Genomic DNA, 19,599 nt, shown 5'->3' with positions numbered 1-19,599 from the left:
AGATGGGGATGGTGTTCCTGGGGAAGGCCAGGAAGCAAAGAATAAGTTATAGTAGCCAGAGGAAAGGGAGGAGGAGGAAGAGGAAATAAAACTGGGTGCTTGCTCTTGGCAGGAGTAATGGGAGGTCAGGCTGGAAGGGTTAGGAGTGGTCTTGGTGGTATGGGTGGGACGTGACCCATTGGAGGCTCCAATACTCTCTCTTAAAAGCAATGTGTTTTGCTTTGAAGTGATCCAAAGGTGAGCTAGGGAGGGGCAGTGATGACAGAATTTATCTGGCTCAGTGACTTAGCATTCTGAATGAACATATTAATATTAAAGTCCATAGTTCTTGTACTACAAATGAATCTCACCTGTTTCTATCAGGTTTTTCTAGAGCCTCATGGGGGAAAGTTATAGCTTTTACTGTCAGCTCTTGCCTGCCAAAGGATGTGTAAAAAGGATTCAAGAGTAATTTTTAAAACTCCAGATATTCAGTCCTTTACTAGCTATAGTGACTACAGCCCCTTAATTGTATTAAACCAGTTTGGGCATCATATACTCCAGTGGACAGCTTTGCATAATAAAAGGTGAGCACTTTGGGTTACAAACAGCATGCTTAGAAAAAGGTGACTGGAATGATGATGGGTTGGGAAATGAACTCTTCCTGTAAGAAGGAAAGATTAAAGCATCCGAGAAGGAAAATGCTCAGGGTATAGTCTCAGATAGATGGGGGAACACACACAAAGGGGAGCCATCCTCAAAATCTGAAATGCTGACTAGTTAGTTCCTTGGTGGGTATGTTGGGGCGGAGATTCAAACATCAGAGGGATGGTTGGATTCCAACCCTGAGGTTTGGTTACTGGGATTAAATGTGTCTATAAAAGTTTTATTGTTCATAGCTCAGGATTCATCATCTTTGTGAGTAATTGAGCTTCTAATTCCTTTACTTATCTTTTCTTGTTTAATCATCCAACACTATGAAGCATGTGATAGTCTGGTGCCCACCTTACTGGTGAGGAAACTGAGTTTTAGAAAGGTTAAGTAAACTTGTGCAAGGTCACACAGCTAGTGGCAGAGGAAGGATTCCAACCCACGTTTGCCTCATCTCGAGGTCTATGCTCTTAGCCTTTCAGCTCTGCCCGGAGCACTATGCCAGGTGATGGGAATGCAAAGAGACACAGCTCCTGCCCTTGAGGGGCTTATAAGTTAGTGCTGGAATGTCATTGCTCAAAGGGCCCCGAGAGAGAACGCGATCCCAAAGGATGAGACTTGCCCAAGATCATATAGCTGCTGACAGCTGAGATTCATCCCCAGCCTGCCTGTCCAGTAAGACCCACCCAGGCAGTCATACTCAGATCTGAACATTATTTTTCACCTGTTCCATCTTTATAAAGTTTGCCCTCTATGGTTATTTATCTCTAACACAGATTTCCCTAAAACAGGCACCACCCATTCTCATTTGTTTTTCACAACCGTGATTTTGTTAACTCAGCATTGCTGATGCCTTTCTTTGTAGGATATATCTTGAATAATATCCATTTGCCCAAGGTAATATTTAGTATTAAAGTTCTCAAGTAAGTTTTGCTGGTGATGATCTAATCATTAATAGACAAGTAGATAATAGATAATTCTTTGGGCAGGATGAGTGTCCAGAAAGAGAGAAGGGTTGAGGTGCAACTGAACTGGGGGAGGTAGAGAGGGGAGAAAGGGAGGGCTCTGCTTGTCAGGGTTGCTTCCTGGCTGGAGTGAAGATAGGGGAACTTTCCCATCTGCCGAAGCTGGGGGCACTCTATCCCTCTCCCTGTAGTAGGAAGCTGCTACTGAAGGATCTGTTCCAGTCTTCTACAAGCACTCCCCAGCTAGAATTGGCAGGGCTGGGGAGTGAGCTTTAGAGGCTTGCCCCCAATGTGCTCAGACCCTCCTGCCTGGAAATTTCACAGACCCTTGGTACCCCTTTGTGCTCTCCACCTCACCTCCATTCCTCTCTGCCCTACTTTCTGCTTTCTCTTCCCTTCCCCATCATGGCCTTCTCCCTTGGTGCTTACTTTGAATTTATGAATGCAAACTCTGTTCTGACTGAGCATTGATCCTTCTGTGATGAGCACCTTCCCAGGAAGGACTTGAGTGCCTCCATCTGGCAGAGCTCGGAGGCTGATGGGTCCTGGAAGGCGCTGAAAGTCCCTCAGGAGTTACTGAGCCACAGGGCTTTGTTGATCCATAGTAATTTTAAACATCTTTAATACCCTCAATTCCTTTTTAATTATTATGTTAACAAGTGACAAGAGAGTCACCACCCAGGGTCACTGCTTTCTGATAACACCTGTGCTCAGCATGTCCTTGACCTCAACATGCTACTTCTGGAACCTTGAATACCAGGCTAAAGGATAAAAGGCTCACCCTTTATAACTAGTGGGGAGCTCCTGAAAGATTTTGAGCAGAGGAAACAGGTGATCAGAGTGGAGGTCTGCAGTAATTTCATGCCACTTGGTGGACTGGGTTGGAGTGGGCGGATCCTGAGGCCACAGTCACGGTGCAGCCATACAGCATGAACTCAGGTGATGAGGCAAGGGTAGACTGGAGAATATTTATGAAAAAAATCACTGGAAATTGCTTTACATTTTGTTTATAGGAAACAAGGGAGGTGTCATGTATGACTATGAAACCATATTTTTCAAATGTGGTCCTTGGACCTGTTAATGAACTGAACTCAGGTCTGCTTGTCCAACTCACAGCAAAGACAATCTACTGACATCAGGTTGTGGTGAAGGAAAGTACAGCATTTATTGCAGGGGGCAGCAAACAAGGAGAGCAGGAAGCTCATGCTCAAAAGACTCAAACTCCCTGATGCTTCCAAGAAAGGGTTTTTAAAGGCAACATTAGGGGTAGGGATAGCAGGATATGTGATCAGCTCATAGCCATTTTTCTGATTGGTGGGGAGATAACAGGGTGATGTTTGGTGGATCTCAGTCATCAACCTTCTGGTTCCAGCCAGTCTGGAGTCTGCTTGCTTGTGGTCAGCATGTAGTCACCGTCCTGTGCTAGGTTGGTGAGGTTGGCAGTGGGGGTCTTAGTTTCTTCAGAGCAACTCAAAGATGCGTCAGATTGTTATCTGTATCCTTTCGGGAAGAACTAAGAGTCCTCTGACTCCATTGTTCTAATCATTAACTGCTTGAATCTGCTTTTTGGAATTCAGGGAAGGCCAAACAAGAACAGGGGACATGGAGGGGCCCTGGAAGGCCATGCAGGGGCCTGCTCATTGTCAGGCCCCTCTTTTCTTTGAAGTTCTTCAGTCCTGATGGGAACAGGGGCAGGACAAGAACAGGAATACAGTTTTGGATAGAGAGGTTAATCATAAACTTGGCGGGGAACTCGGTTTTAGGGAGACTCCATTTCAGGCCCCTGGCATTAAAATCATCTGGTCAGAGTAGGGGCTTGTTAAAAACAGATTGTCTGGCCTTATTCCACACTTTTCGATTCAGAATCTGTGGGTAAGATGGTGCTTATATTTTAAAAAGAACCCCAGGTGATTATTCTGAAGCATTCTGAAGTTTGAGAAGCACTGACTTGAGAGGTTCAGTCCTTAGTGATGAGAAGTGTGGTGACACCACAACAAGAATCAAAGGCACCAGGGTTAGGAGATTCTCTCAGGGAGGTGCCAAGGACAAGGACGTGTTCTACTCAGCTTAGCCTGTTGGGAAGGGACAGGTGTGGACTAACTGGGAGTGGGGGTGCGGTCTCTTAGCTGGCTTCCACTCAGCATCACATCCGTCAGGAGGAAGGACCATGGTTCTCAGGGGAGGAGGGTCTGTACACCTGCAAATGACTTTCAGCTGAGCCCTCTCAGAAGACTGATGGCTTTTCCTGCCATAGCAAGACATTTATTTTGATCATGCTTGTTTCAAAGAGTGGATAGAAAATGAATTGTGGGTAATTGGGCCTTTCAAGTGGCGCCTGCAGGCTTTCTGGTCACAGCCAATGGGGAGCAGAGGATGAGACTTCCCCCTTCAGAACTAATGCTCAGCGTGCTGAGCAAGGAGACAGAAATACTGATGTGATGGACTGTCCTGGGTGCTCTCACACATTGTGTGTACTTGAGCCTTTAACAGAACACAGTGTGTTGTTGACACCTGATGGCATGTAAACTCCCCTTCAGGGACCTGAAAATAACGGCTTTCTCCAGAGTAGGGAGGCCAGGGCTGGGGCGGGGGTGAGGGGGAGCACTCCTTTAGCTTACTTCAAATAATAAAGCGTCTCGCCTGTTTTATCATGGATCAAATTATGACACAGACTTAATAACATATTTCAAATAAGACAACTGATCAAAGAGAGCCAGAGGAGGGGATCAGAGAGTTGGGATTCTGATTTCACAACTATTTATAAAATATCTCCATTTCTTTGAACGGTTTTTGCCCTTAAGGAAGTTCTCAAATCAGATTGGTTGAGTTCATTGACTCGTTTATTCAGCAGGTGCTCTTTGAGACACAGCGACATACCAAACAAAGCCCCTGCCCACTGGGAGCTTACATTCAGGAGGTAGAGAGAAAACACTGCCACAAACAAACCAACATGTCGAGGCCCTAGAGTGAGAGCCAGTGACATCCGAGCAGAGAGCTGAATGAATAGGCCATGGGGTGTGTTTAAGTAGAGGTTCCAAGCATGTGAAATGAGGCCTACAAAGTCCTTGGGACCAGGGCAAGCTAGGTGCATTCATGAAAGCAGGAGAATGGCCCGAGTACCAGGTGAATAGAGAGGAGGGAAAGAGGGTAAGAAGTTTGAAGGAATGGACTGGGTCCAGATCAAATCAGGCCTTAAAAGCTATGGAGAGAATTTGAATTTTTTAAGTGTGGTGGGAAACAATTGCAGAGTTTTGATAAGAGGAGTGTCATGATTTGATCTATGTTTAAAGAAATGTTATGTTTAAAGATCTGGCTACCATGTGGATGGGTGTCAAGACTAAAAGGAGAAAGACCACTTGGAGGGCTGGTGGGCTGAGTAGGGACAGATGGTGGCTTGGACTAGGTGGTTGTGGCGGAAATCAGTGCACAGGAAAGAGCAAATAATGCAGACTCTCAGGCTTGCGGCTGAGCAGTTGGGTGAACTGTGGTGTCTTTGAGACAAGGAAGACCAGGAAAGGCGGGGAGTAGGGGCAGAAGGAAATAAAGAGTTCGTTTTAGGTATGTTTGAGATGCCCATTATATACCAAGTTGGAGAGGAAGAGTAGGCAGTTGGGTACAGGAGTCTCTATCTCAGGAGAGAAATGAAGGCTGGAACTGTGAATATGGAAATTACCAGCAGATAGATGATATTTTAAGCCATGGAACGGGGTGAGATCGTGCACGGAGTAAGAGAAGAGTGAGAAGAGGTCCAGAACTGAGCCCTCAGACATTGCAAAATTTGGAGGCTGGGAAGATAAGGATTCAGAAAAGAAGATGACGGTGGAGATCAGTGAGCTGGGGGAATTCCCAGGGAGGATGGTGTCCGAGGACATCTGTTTGCAAAACATCTCCATTTTGTTTAATGAAAAAATGTTTCCAGAAAGGGGAGGCTCTCCCTCTTAAGTGGGGCTGAGCGAGGTAGGTATCTCTACAGGGTAGGAGGGCTGCAGTGGCCCAGGGAGGTCAGAGCCCAAGTGGGCTGAGGATGGCTTTGGTGGGAGGGCAGCCCAGCACTGGGGGTCCTCAAGGAAGGATGGTCCCGAGTGGAGTGAAGTGAGAGTCCTTATGCAGGGGAAGTCTGGTGTCAAAGGCTTATGCAAGTCCTTATGCAGGGTGTCGAAGCCCAAGCAAGGTGAATAGAACACCTATAGAGGATGGTGGCCCCGCATAGGTGCAGACACTGAGCAGGTCAAGGAGGCCATCTGTGAGGAGTGGGGGCTGTGGTGTGCAGTGTCACAGCCTGGGCAGAGGTAGGAGGGCATCCATGCACAGAGGGAAGCCCAGCCTAGAGGATCGGAGTCCAAGCAGGGTGAGGGGGTGTCCACATAGGGTAAGGTAAACTTACCCAGAGGAAGTTTATTAGAAGATGGTCTTGGAATCAACCCCTGAGGAAGGGAAGGGAAGAAGCAAGATTAGACAGAGGGTGACATTGAGCTACAATGTCATCTCAAGGGAATCCTTAGTCAGCCCTACTGGGTGTTCTGAAGAAGGTCCCAGGTTGTGGAATGAGGTCTGGGCCTTGGTATGCTGGGGTCCATCACTGGTCAATGTAAGAAGGGGCCTTGGGCAAAGCTACTTTCTTCAGTCAAGGGTAATAATCCCCAAAGGGGACTGACACCCGAGGGTTGTCTGCTTGCTGGTGGCACTATCAGCAGCGTGGTACAAAGTCCTTCATGGCACATCAGGCATCTACCACCTCCATGGTCTCAGACTGCCACCTCCATATACTTATTCATTACAAAGGAATAAGAGTGACTTTTCTAGAAAAAAATCTGGAAGACACTACCTTGACCAAGTGATCAATGTTAACATCACCAGTAATGGAACAAATTGAAACTATATCCCACCAGATAGAATGCAGTGGAAAGAACAAGAATCATTTCTATATTTCTGATTCTAATCATGAAAAAATATCAGACAAACCCAAACTGAGGGACATTTTACAAAGTAATAGGTCTGTAACTGTTAAAAGTGTCAAAGGCAGGAAAGACAAGGGAAGCCTGAAGAACTCTTCCAGAATAAAGGGACAGCTGAACATGACATGTGCCTCTGGACTGCATCCTTTTGCTCTAAAAGTCAGTGTCGGGACAGATGGCAAAACTCGAATAGGGTCTGGGAATCAGACAGTAGCACTGTTGCCAGAACTACTTGGGATTGAATACTAACTCCACTATTTGGTAGCTGTGTGAGCTCAGGCAAGTTAATTAACCTCTCTGAGACTCATTTTCTTCATCCAGACATGGGGATAATGACTCTCACCATCCCAGGGCTATGGTGAGGTAGCATAAATGAGATGATGGGTGGGTTCCCTGACCTAGTGCTAGACAAAGTGCAGACCCTCCACAGACAGTAGCCTCTTCTGAGGAGGGGAGCTGAGCTGCCTTACCCTCAATGTAATAAAATCATGAAATATTTTCTTTGGAAGGGGGTGTACGGAGATGGTCTTATCTGACATTATCATTTGGCAGTGAGGTCCAGAGGAGAAAGCACAGGCCTAGCTGGGCCACAACTGGTTAGGGGCAGAGCTGGGATGAGAACCCACTTCCTCTGTAAGTTATGGTGTCTTTAACTTAGAATGATCACAGTGGTGCCACATTTCAATGATGCTTTAAGAGCCTAAAACACTTTTATATGTAAATAGAGCTTAGACACCAACTTAAAACTTTGTTCTAAAGGTGGTTGCCTCTAAGTGCAGGGGCCTCCTGCACTGGGCTGGGTGATCCTTGAGGTCTTGCCCAATACTGAGATTCTATCATGTTAGAAGAATCCAAAAAAATCAGAGTCCCAGGACAGAAATCAGCTAGGCCTTTGATTTTCTCCCATTAACTTGTTTGCATTCATGGCCGCTGTTCAGAAAATATCAGTAGTTCTCTTCAAAAAATCTTTTCTCCCCAGCAGCTAGAAAGGACTGTCTCCTCCCTTGAAAAGTGCTCTGTCTTGATTGTATGCTGGTTGGAATAAACACAATTAGATGAGGAAGAAAGGGGGTGATTAGGGAATTATGCATAATGGCTGTTAGATTGGCTCCCAAATCCGGTTCAGGATGTGAGTGTCTCTCTTGGAAAAGGCTGCTCTGGGAAAGGACTAATTCTGGTTGAAAAGTTGGGGCATGAGAAAGGAGGAAGTGCTTTACAAGTTGTTTACAAGACTGCCTGCCTGCTATAGTGGCGAGGAGTCCCAGGCTGACCAGGGCTGCTGTTCCCAGTGACAGAGCAAAGAGTAGGCCTCTTGCTGGTAGAGCAAGACAGTAGGCCAGCCATATTTGCACTTGACAATTCACGGCTATATACGTTCATTGAGTAACTCGTGTGTGTTCAGTGCTGATGGTGATGCTGGGGGCAATGAGGGGTGAAAGGGTGGAATACAATAGTGGAAACCCCATACTTCTTCAGGAGCTAATCTCCTGCCAAGTGAGGCAGCGGAGAGGGTGGACACACAGAAAGAGAAGTAATGAGAAAGAGTTACAGTGGGCGTACAGAGCTGAAGACCTTCACCCCAAAGTCGTGTATTGGGGGATGAGTTTGAGTTGAGTTCAGTCCACTCTGTGCTGAAGACCAGGCTGTGTCCAGGAATCACAAGGAGGTCAGAGTCTCGTGAGAGATCAGCCTGTGGGCACTAATTGTGGTTTGAACAGAACCGAGAAGAGTGACACCCCTCTAGCTTGAGTGGGTTGTTAAAGAGAAAAGGCTTTCCAAAACTAGAGATTTTGAGATGGTGCTTAAAGGCTGAGTAAGAAGGAGCCTAGGAAGTTATTTAGAGGGAAGAAAGATAAGGACATTTCAAGTAAAGTTAAAAATAGCAAGAGCAAACTTCAGGAGGTGAGAAACAGCTTTTGGGGTGTCTAGGTGTGGGCCAGGAACTCATGGGGTGGGAGGTGGGGTTGGGGGGATGAGGCTAGTCACAGAGGACTTTGTGTTTCAGGTTAAGGGGTCCCTTGAAAACATCCCAGTGAAATGCCCCTTCAAGAATGCGTGGATTAATTCCATGTAAGCCTAAATTTGTGTTTTTGGGGTAGATTTCTTGTCCCTAATTTCTTTTTATTGTAGAACCCAGCTCTATGAACAATTTCTACTTTACTTTTAAACCTTAGTGTATAAAATTATTTCTTTGAAATTAAAGGTACATCTTGCCAGAATCAGATTGACAACTATCATTGGGTGCTACTTCCTACTCAGGTTCAGAGGCACACCTGTCATTTATTAAAACCAGAGTGTGAGTATGAAAATGGAAAGAAAACTTAAGAATAAGTCTTAATTTTTGTGCTGTCCCTTGTAACTCACTTGCCTCTGCACCAGTGACAAGTTCCTCTTCCACGCAGTTATTCAAGCCTAACCCCTAGGGGGTCAGTCTTCTCCCTGCCTCTTCCTCACCCCATGCCCAGTCACCAAATCCTGCCCATTCTGTGTGCTAATCTCTCCGCAGACACTGCCACTGGCCTTACCTGAGCCACCATCGCCTCTTGTCAGGATTTCTGCCAGAACCTCCTGTTCCCCACCTCCGTGCTTGCCTTCCTCCAACTGATTCTCTGCAAAGCAGTCAGAGCAATAATTTTTAAATGCAGATCTAGTGATGTCCTCCTTTCAGCCCTTCAGTGGCTTGGAGGCTGAACGCTGGAATCGGACTCCGCACACCAGGCTTGAGCGCCACCTGGTGCCTGCCCTCTCTGGGCGCGTTTCCTACTTAAGCCTACCCAAGCCAGGCTGGTCTTTTTAATTCCAAGCTTAGTTAAGTTCTCGTCTCTCTCAGACCTCGGCTAAACCTCACTTCTTCATAGTGAAATTCTCTTCTGTTGGCACTTGTCACCCTTGCAGTTATTGATGAACTGTGTGATTTCGTGTCTAGTGCTCATTACCCACCGAGCCTGCGCTCCTGGAGTCAGGACTGCACCTGCCTTGTTCAGTCTTGCACCTCGGGCTGTCCTAGTGCCTGGCGCTAGGCTGCAGTGAGACTAACACCTGCTTGAATATGTGGATAGTCATATCCCACATGTGCTCCTCTGCATCCTGAAGACCCCTCAGACAAAAAAAAAAGGAAAACACCTCCTATTGTTGGAAACTTGAATACTAATTCAGAGCCATAAATAGGTATGAGTAACCATCATCCTGGACTATCCTGACTATAACTGATAACTGAGTATTTTTAATAAGATCTTGTGGATGAGATCAATTAAGTAGGAGGCAGCTAATAAGGGGTACCTCGATGGGTGCTTAGACTTTGGTAGGGTCCAGGGTAAGGCAGGAAACTCAATTTATTCTTCAACCAGTGATGTTCAGATTCTGAGACTCACTAGACTTAAATGCTGCACATTAATTTACGGTGTGTCATGTAATTGTCAGGCACTGATGGTGTCATTTCTCTGCCGTGCAGTCCATGTAGGAAGCTGGATTGTACTCCCAGGGTTCAGAGACATCAAGGGTCAAGAGAGCTATGCTGGCTCTGAATGAACTATGTGAAACAAGATTGCCAGAAGTCATCATACATTGATTATGTTTATCTGTCCTCAGGTACTTTTTCAGTCTCAATGTATTGCTAAAGTAATTTTGTCACCAAGATCCAGGTCTAATAGCAGAAGATGGACTAAATGGAGGCCATATAACATCACAGGGCAGTCAAAGTAATGTTTAAACTAAGTAAAATTCTCTTAAATATGAAATAAATCAATTTTTAAGTTGTAAAGGTAGAGCTAATTAAGTAAACTAAGTGTCACTAACTGAAAACAAATGGACATTTTAAAGAAAGCAAAATGACTTTAAAAAGAAATAAACTGCTTTTTAAAAAAAAGTTTAAAAGTTGTGAATCACCCTCAGGGCGTATAAAAGCTAACCATTTGTGAGCTAGTGGATGAGAAATGTTTCTCTTTAACCAATTTGCTTTAGAATATTATTTAGAATATTTATTAAAGCTAGAGATAAAAATGAAATGGAATAAAATAAAATTCATGAATAAAGTGCCAGACAAGCAAGTCACATTTAACTGCTCAAAACAAAATAAAAAAAAAAATCATAATCTGAAAATATTGCATAAATTTCAAAGCACTCATGAAAGGATCCAAGACAGCTCTTTAGTTTTAAAAATTATCTCCAAGCTTCAGTTCATTCTCAAAAAAGGAATTAATAAAAGTTAAAGTATGCATGAAAATGATAAAACGACACTATCCACAGTACACAATGCATGGGAAAGTTTGTGATTAGTTTTACCTTTGACCTTGCACCCTGACACTTGCCATCCCCTTTATAGTACAGAATTGTGGGGTCACAATGTGGCAAATTAAGTACAAATGCATTCTCCTGATTTTTTTGTTATTGAAATTTCACCATAAGTAATTCAAGAGAAAAGTTGGCTCTTCTTCCTTCAAAGAAAGCAATATTTAAAGTTCCTTTCAGTGTTGCCTTTCATTGTTTGCAAAAGGTAAAAATTCATTTCATTTTCTACTGCAATTTCTTTTTACAGATGTACCTCCAGAATATTTTTTAAATGGCCAGAATTTGTTATATAAAGTGTCAAATCTTTTTTAAATTGAAATATAGTTGATTTACAATATTGTGTTAGTTTTGGGTGTATAGCAAAATGATTCAGTTATATATATGTATTTTTCAGATTATTTTCCATTATAGATTATTAGAAGATATTGAATATAGTTCCCTGTGTTATATAGTAAATCCCTGTTGCTAAAGTATTTGAAATCTTTACACTAATGTTTATATAAAGTAATTTTTTACAAAAGCCTTTTTTTCCCTTCACTTTAATAGACAATTACCTGACCTGGCTTTGTACTGTGCATGTTTGTTAAACCTCGTTTTATATATATGTGTATACACACACACACACACACACACACACACACACACATGCATTTCTCTAATTAATACCATCTTGGTATGACTTTATGATACTGCCACTGAAGACTTTGAGAGTGTCCATACTTTGCACAATTGCAGGCATTAATTTATTTCAAATGTCAGAGGAAGTGAAGCCAAAGGCTAGATTCTGTAGAACCAGAACTCCTGTGCCTACCGTCCATGGAATGATTTGATCTGTCTGCTTGCCACAGGGCAATCCATAGAAGAAACAAAGGAATGGATTAAAGCATTCTTTGAAACAGGGCTAGTTCATCTAAATTATTTTCCCAAAGGTCCTTCCAAAATCTGAGCAAACTAGTACCTCATTCATCAAATGTTTCGTTGAAGTTTAGTACAGTAGGAGCAGAGTGGGCTTAGTTGAGTTTTGGCAGGATCTGCAACAGGTGTGTCTGTACTGTAATTCTGATTTAATTGTGGCCATCTGATTTATTGAGTGCCAGCTCCTCAGAGCCCAGATGAACCGCTTCCCTTCTGCCCGGGAGGCATACATTTTGTTAGGTTGTGTGGGCAAATGCACAATGGACTAAAGACTTTGATCCTCCCTACAGTTCAAGGCTTTTACCCTAGGGTTTCCAATTCCCCTGTCAAGTGCCCTCCAGGACCACATATTTTCTCCCCTCTTCAACATCTCCTCACTCATCTCTCCACTGCTCCAGTGACCAATTTGACAGCTTCTCTCAACTCCAAATGTCAAAATGTCTTATGGCCAGATCACTAGATTTTAAGTCTGGAGAACAAAGAGAACTCTACTGCTACCCAGGAAAATCATAGCTACTAAAGACCTTACTTATCTGGTTGGTTGATGTTGATTGGAAGGAGGTGGAAAGGAGACAGAGAGGGCAGTTGTCTTGAGGATCAACTGTCTTGAGCATAGCTCCAGGGGAGACTGACTACTCTGGACTTTCTTTCCAAGATTAGGAAGAGTGTCCCAGGAGCACAAGGAGGCAGGACCCCCAGTACTGGTTTCCCCCTGCTATGAGCATTTTTATGGTGGAAGGAGGGCCAAGGAACTGCCCTGACCTGATACTGCCTAATTTCCTGGAAATGTGTCTGACCTTACATGGTTGGAACAAAGGTAGTGAGGGGGTTGAACTGTGCCTGATGGTCTGTGTAGCTTGTTTAAAATAATGGGCTAATTAAGGCTGAGAAAACTGAAAAAGTAATTAGGGGAGATTCTGGACATCAAAGAAGATAAGCTGAATGTTGTTAAGGGTGAGATTGTTATATTGCCAGTGACAGTAATGAAATCCCCTGTATCTACTGTGGATTGGGCATTTCCACCTGACTGCTGCTTTCTGACTGTGTTGGGGACTTGAGGAGCCTAGCGGTCACACATATTGTCACTTGTCTTTCCTTCTGCCAAGAAGTCATTGTTTCTGTCTTCCCTCTCTGGCCAGGTGTTAGACTGGATTGAAAACCATGGCGAAGCCTTTCTCAGCAAACACACAGGGGTCGGGAAGTCTCTGCATCGAGCCCGGGCCCTGCAGAAGAGGCATGATGACTTTGAAGAGGTGGCTCAGGTGAGATGCTGTAGATGGCTGTGTGCTGTGTGCACGTGTGTGTGGAGCTGGGTATGGGAGACCAGGGTTATGGCTTTGGTGTTTGGTGGACGTGTTGGTTGGATAGCCCATGGCTATTGGACTGCCTTCCTACCTGATGCAAGGAGACTCTTGTCTGCTCTTGGATCGCCGGGTGAGTGTTAAGTAAACCCTCAGTTTATGGTCTTCAAAGAAAATCTTCCTGCCAGCATGCTTTGTCAATACCTTGCCCGCAAGGTGGTGATGGCAGGAGAGATGCTGTTATTAGAACCATCAACAGGCCAAAGTTACTGCTTATGGTTGTCGCTGCAGGCAGGTGGGAACTGAAAATTAACATGAGCTCCACTTGCAAAGCTGTGTACCTTCCAGGACCTGGAGGAAAATGGAACCTGTTCACCAAGCAATGCACCCACAAGGCTGAATGTGCCCAGAGAGTGTGCCTTTATGTCACTGGCAAAATATGTGGTCTGTCATTTGCACAATGTTTACCTTTTAGCTGAGCTGCATACCTGATCTAAAAAGGGCACCGTTTTCTAATTTTCACAAAGATGCTGTGTGAGAACTTAACCATTTGTCTTAATGATGGAGTGTTACAGGAGGGTTTCTGTCCTAAGCCTCTACCCTCCAAATTTTATCCGAACTCCCTTATATTCCTCTCAAGGAGTTTTCCAAATGGATCCTGCAAATCTTCATTTTCAAGATGAAATACTGCTGTCCAGTTTTGTCAGGTGTGATCAGTTGTAGTAGGAAATCAAACTCTTAAGAAGGCAGAGGAGGGGAACCTGGAAGGACATCACTGTGGAACAGAGAGGTGGCTGCTGCTGGAGTAGGGAGTCTGACAGAGCTTAGGTTTGCCACATCACAGCATTAGCCAGGGCTGGCTCTGGTCCCATTACATGGGCAGTCCTCAGTGTGGTGTCATGCTGGGCGCTGTCCAGAGCCCCAAACATCACCCAGGAAGGTGACCAGCGCCAGACGGATGTGAGCTGTGGGTGTGAAAGGAGAGGGCCTGCCAAGGAAGGAACCTGCTGGAGGACGGGGTGTAGTGGGAACACATCCCATCTCCAGGGGAGCCACAAGTGATGCTGACAAGAGCCAGAAGGGCTGTGTCAGCAGTGACCTGAACCTGGGGAGGCGGGTGGATTAGACCCAACTTACAGAATAAAGAAAGCCTCACAGGGAACCTTTGTGTGCTGTTGGTGGGAATGTAAGATGGTGCAGCCACTGTGAAAAACAGGATGGCAGCTCCTCAAAAAGATAAACATAGAATTACCACATGATTCAGTACATACCCAAAAGAATTAACAGAATGTGCAGAGGTATTTGTATACCCTTGATCAGGCAGCATTTTTCACAATAGCCAAAAGGTGGAAGCAACCGAAGTATTCATCAACAGATGAATAGATAAACCAAAAATGGTGTATGCAGATAGTGGGATATTATTCAGTCTTTAAAAGAAAGGAAATATGACATGATACAACATGGATGAACCTTGAAGATAATGCTATGTGAAATGTCAGTCACTAAAGGACAAATATCCTATGAGTCCACTTATATAAAGTGCCTGAAATAGTCAAGTTCATGGAGACAGAAAGTAGAATGGTGGTTGCCAGGCGCTTGGTGGAAGGGGAGGAAGGAATGGGGAGTTATTATTTAATGGGTGCAGTTTCATTTTTGCAAGATAGAGAGTTCTGGAGATGGATGGGAGCAATGGTTGCACAACAGCGTGAATCTTAATAACACCACTGAACTTAAAAAGTTTTCTGTTACATATATTTCACGACTACCACCATAAGAGCAAAAGGCCAAGCTTATAACCACACAAGGGCCTTCTGCAGAATGAGCTGGACTTTGCCAACATAATGCAGACCCAGGCTCAGTGTGCCTTTGGTGGACAGGATGTAGCACAGACCCAAAATATCTAGGTGACCAGGCATTCTGTTGCCTGTCCAGTCTGTTAGAGGGCAAGGGGTGGGAGAGGGCCATCCGGACTCCCTGCCTGCTGAGACTGGACACTGTGGTACCTGGGATAACCTGTTGTTATAGAGCCATTCCGTATCTTTGGCTCCCCTGCCTTTTGGCTGTCCCGTGGCTCAGCTCTCTTCACTTGGGAAGGACATCCCCAGATCCACCCACAGCCCTGATCCAGCCCACTCCTTGCTCTCTTCCTGTTGTAGCCTCATAGGCAATGCCAACCTTGGCTGAAGGCCCATGAGGGGGCTGCCATTTTTGTGTATTGTTACAACTGAGCAAGTGTCATGGCCACCCCAACTTCAACCCCGTTGCTCCCAGTTACTCCTCCACCTTCTAACTGGTGCCTGATATGCCCTTCATGTGGGACAATGCCTTTCATTTAGCACTGGAGACACATTAACTTAAATTCACATTGAAGAAAGGACGGACGCATTTTTGAGAGCTTATGGGTCTGTTATGTGTTTTGTCTCCCACCAATCCTGAGTGATAGACAGTATTACCCTCATTTTGTAGAAGAGAACACGAAGGCTCGGAAAGTTCTTCAGCACCCACGTCACCTGGTGGCTCTGCTAGGGTTTCGACCCAGGTCTGTCTCCAGACTCATGTTCTCAGCCTGACTCCATGCTGTCCCTCCTTACTGAGGTGTAGGAATGGGGTGTAAAGTTCATTTCTGAGTGCCAGTTTCCTCATGGAAAGTGGGAGCAAAGAGCAAGAACGGGGCAGGGGGTGGTGCTGTGGCCATCCCATTTCACATGCATTCCTTTTCCCTGGTCCCGCCAGTGAGTAATCTCTTGATAAAATCCGCTTCCCCCGCCTCTGCTTTCTGACAAAACTGTGTCTTTATGAGAGAGGAGAGAGGGTTCTACCTTCCAAAAGGCTCATGCTTTTAGGATTGGGTTTCCTCTGAAAAGGGCAGCAGCAGATGCAGGCCACAAATGTAACACCTGAGTGAGGGGCTGTGTGGTCACTGCATTGCCCTGGACATAGGTCTCTAGAGATGGGGCTTGTAGTCGGGAAATTAATCCTGTCTTGTTCCCTTGTCCCCAGGCTAGGGAAGGGAGTGGGCAGTGGAGCTGCCTAGCATCCTAGAACTGGGAGTCCACATAGGAAAACCAACTCTGACTGTGAGTAGCCACCTGCCTCAGCCCTGCTTTGCTCTGTGCAAGGTGACCATCACGCTCAGGTGGTGAGAGAGGGGGCGATCGGGCAGGAAAGGGTGCTCTCTCTCTTGCTTCTGTTCTCAATTAGGTGAGAACCGTGGGGAGGAGAGCAGTGAGTTTCATCAGGAAGTGGATCATTCTTGAGTTGGGCAGAGATCAGTGGCACAAAGTGAAAGTATTGGAACTCGTTCCTGGTTGTTGTGGGCTGCTAGGTATGAGATATGGTCAGGAAGGGCATCACACACAGTGAGAAGTAGGAGGCTGGGTGGGGGTCGCCTGTCAGCAGCGCGACAGAGGGCCATGATTCAGTGAAGGAGCCTCTGCCAGCTTCATGATTTTATGATTCTTTGACCTGAGACTGATGAGACAAGGGAATTCTAAGCTCCCATTCTGTGCTTTCAGATTTAAAAAACTGTTATGAATCAAAGCACGAAGAGAGCTGTTTCATTGGTAGCAGCTCCTGGAAATTTGCCCTTCTGCAGGGAAAAACAGAGAAATGCCTGCCCCTGGGGAGAGGTCAAGGGGCAGCATAAAGCCCCTGGACAAGCGCTTCTCTGTTCTAGGGACAGTGGGACACCTGTGATTCTCACCATTGGTTACCCTTTGGGGTAAAGACATTTAAGGCAGTCATGAAAATAAATACAAATGATATCTGTGAAAGCTGAATGTAGCAGTTCATCACCTGTTATTAAACTTTAACATCAGTTTTGTGTTGATTAGTTCTTGAACACGTTTTAAAAAAATTCTTCAACTACCATTTGAAGGGAATGAATTTAGTATTTATGAGTACTCCCTTCATCCTGCAGATGGCACTCTTTGAATAGTCTGCATAGAAGCGGAGCAGAGTGAGGAAAGGAGCCTCACTCATGAGAGCCTGACGGGCAGATGGTGAGGGGCCAGGGCCAGGGGATGCACCAAGGGTCTGTCTCTAGAGGGCTTTCTAGTCTAAGCCGCTGAGATTGTCCCTGCTCAAATAGAAGAGCTGGGGGCCAGTGGGAACTCTTCCTGGTCTGGAGAGATACTTGACTCAAGTTACCTATAAACTGATCAATGACTCAGGCCATAGAGTAAATTCAATTAAAAAAAAAAAAACTCACTTATTACATATATATATTTAAATATTCATACATGTGCTTTATTTTTTTGTTTGTTTGTTTTTATTTACTTTTTATTGAAGTATAGTCAGTTTATAATGTGTTAGTTTCTGGTGTGTAGCATAGTGATTCAGTTATACATATGTATGCCTTTTCATATTCTTTTTCATTATGAGCTATTACAAGGTATTGAATATAGTTCCCTGTGCTGTACAGTAGGACCTCGTGGTCTATTTTATATATAGTATTTAGTGTCTGTAACTCCTGAATTCCTAATTTATCACTTCTTACCCCCTACCTTTTTTCCTTCTGGTAACCATCAGCTTGTTCCCTTTGTTTGTGAGTCTGTTTCTGTTTTATAAATAAGATCATTTGTGGTTTTTTTTTTAGATTCCACATACAAGTGATATCATGTGGTATTTTTCTTTCTCTTTCTGGCTTACTTCACTTAGTATGACAATCTCCATGTCCATCTATGTTACTGCAAATGGCATTATTTTATTATTTTTTATGGCTAAGTAATATTCCATTACACACACACACACACACACACACACACACACACACACACACACCCCTTCTTTATCTAGTCATCTGTCCATCTGTCATTGGACATTTAGGTTGCTTCCATTGTCTTGGCTATTATAAATAGTACTGCTATGAGCACTGGGATGCACGTGTCTTTTCGAATTAGAGACTCCTCTGGATATATGCCCAAGAGTGGGATTGCTGGATCATGTGGTAAGTCTATTTTTAGTTTTTTTTTTTTAAGTTTCTTAAGAAATCTCCATACTGTCCACTATAATGGCTGCACCAGTTTACATCCCCACCAACAGTGTAGGAGGGTTCCTTTGTCTCGACACCCTCTCCAGCATTTATCGTTTGTGAACTTTTTAGTGATGGCCATTCTGACTGGTGTGAGGCGATACCTCATTGTAGTTTTGATTTGCATGTCTCTGATAATTAGCGATATTGAGCATTTTGTGTGTGTGCCTATTGACCATTTGTATATATACATGTATTTTGTATGTGTGTGTTGCATGTTAGGTATCACTGGGAGTATAAACAAGTTTAGGGATGGAGTTGCTGCCCATAAGAGTGTAGCTGTCAGGGCATGGATGTGTCCATATCTGCCCGGGAGGTAGACTGGGCAGTGGTACTGCCCTTTTGTCCTGAGATCCTTGCCACGACTCAGCAGGAAAGTAATCAGGGGCCTGCGGTTTAGATAGCAGCTGTGCCTGCTGTGTTAGCGGTCTGCTTTATAACCTCATTATCTGAAACGCCAGACTCTCTGTAAGCTAGTTTAGTCAAAAATTAGTAAGCATTTACATTCAAATATATATTATTTAAAATCTCAAAGCACCAAGTCACATTTAAGCAGCTAAGCATTAGTGTAACATTTTTGAAAGAACAGACCATTTAAAAAAAGATTTAAAGAAATACAAAAATACAGGCATCATTAAGTAGTCCATTCAATAATCTCTGGTTAGTTATTTCTCTATCTGACCCTCGCTTTTTTCTCAAACTTGAATAGAATACATTTTTTTTTTAAATCATCCTGAGTCTTGGAGTCAAAATAGGCAAGAATGGAAGGAAAACATTTCAGTGGACCTATCGGTGACCTTGCCCTGCAAAGATGCTCAAGGTGTAATCCACTAACCTACCAGAGTACTAAAGGAAGGTGGAACGGGATAATCCCTGGAGATGGGGAGCGTGTGCCCACAGAGTGACAGTTGTACTCAGTTTCCATGGCCTGTCAAGTCTTCGGTGGGCACCATGGAAAATTAAAGAGATGCACAGTTCTGTCTTGAGGAACTCACAATCCAGTGGAAAAACATACAGCAAACATATTCAAACCCTCTAAGTCCACAGTAAGAGAGGAGGCATAGTCTTTACTCTTTTCGTTTTCAAGGAGCACATCTAGTGAAACCAAGGTAAACCCTTAGTTCATTTGGTGATCCAGGAAACATGCCTGCCTGGCGGTGGTGTAGTGACCTTTGGAGTAAGTCCTGTCTTTCTTTTCACACCTGAGATGGTGACCAGTTATAGCAGCTGCAAATGCAAGCAGAAGGAGAAGGTGGGAGACCTTAAATAGATACTTTTTTGCACTCTAGTTTCTTAGAGAAGATGAGAGGTTCTTAGGCAGGATGGAAAAAAAGGAGTGAGGAAGAAAGCCAGGAAAATGCAGATAAATTAATGTCATGAAGCGGGCAAGTGGAAGAATGTGAAATGGCAGAGAAATGAGGGACAATTACCCTTTGGATCTTGCCTGGCACTCTTCCTGTTGGGGTGGACTCAGGACATTCCTTCCACAGAGCTCTGGAGAGAAGTTGCTGGCG

General features: G+C 44.5%; 1 protein-coding gene across 18 annotated transcripts in view; it reads left to right on the top strand.

Moving 5' to 3' along the window:
- KALRN (kalirin RhoGEF kinase) overlaps positions 1 to 19,599 on the top strand; it is a 608,090-nt gene that overhangs the window by 269,605 nt on the left and 318,886 nt on the right. For all 18 annotated transcript variants that reach the window (XM_064494426.1, XM_064494420.1, XM_064494419.1 and 15 more), the window contains exon 10: positions 12,892 to 13,014. In XM_064494426.1, the coding sequence (XP_064350496.1) occupies positions 12,892 to 13,014 (123 nt within the window). The remainder of the gene's footprint in view (positions 1 to 12,891; positions 13,015 to 19,599) is intronic.

This window comes from Camelus dromedarius, chromosome 2 (genome assembly GCF_036321535.1).
Source record: "Camelus dromedarius isolate mCamDro1 chromosome 2, mCamDro1.pat, whole genome shotgun sequence".
Lineage (NCBI taxonomy): Eukaryota > Metazoa > Chordata > Mammalia > Artiodactyla > Camelidae > Camelus > Camelus dromedarius.
The sequence above is the reverse complement of the archived record's forward strand: the minus strand, read 5'-3'. Positions and strand labels throughout refer to the sequence as shown.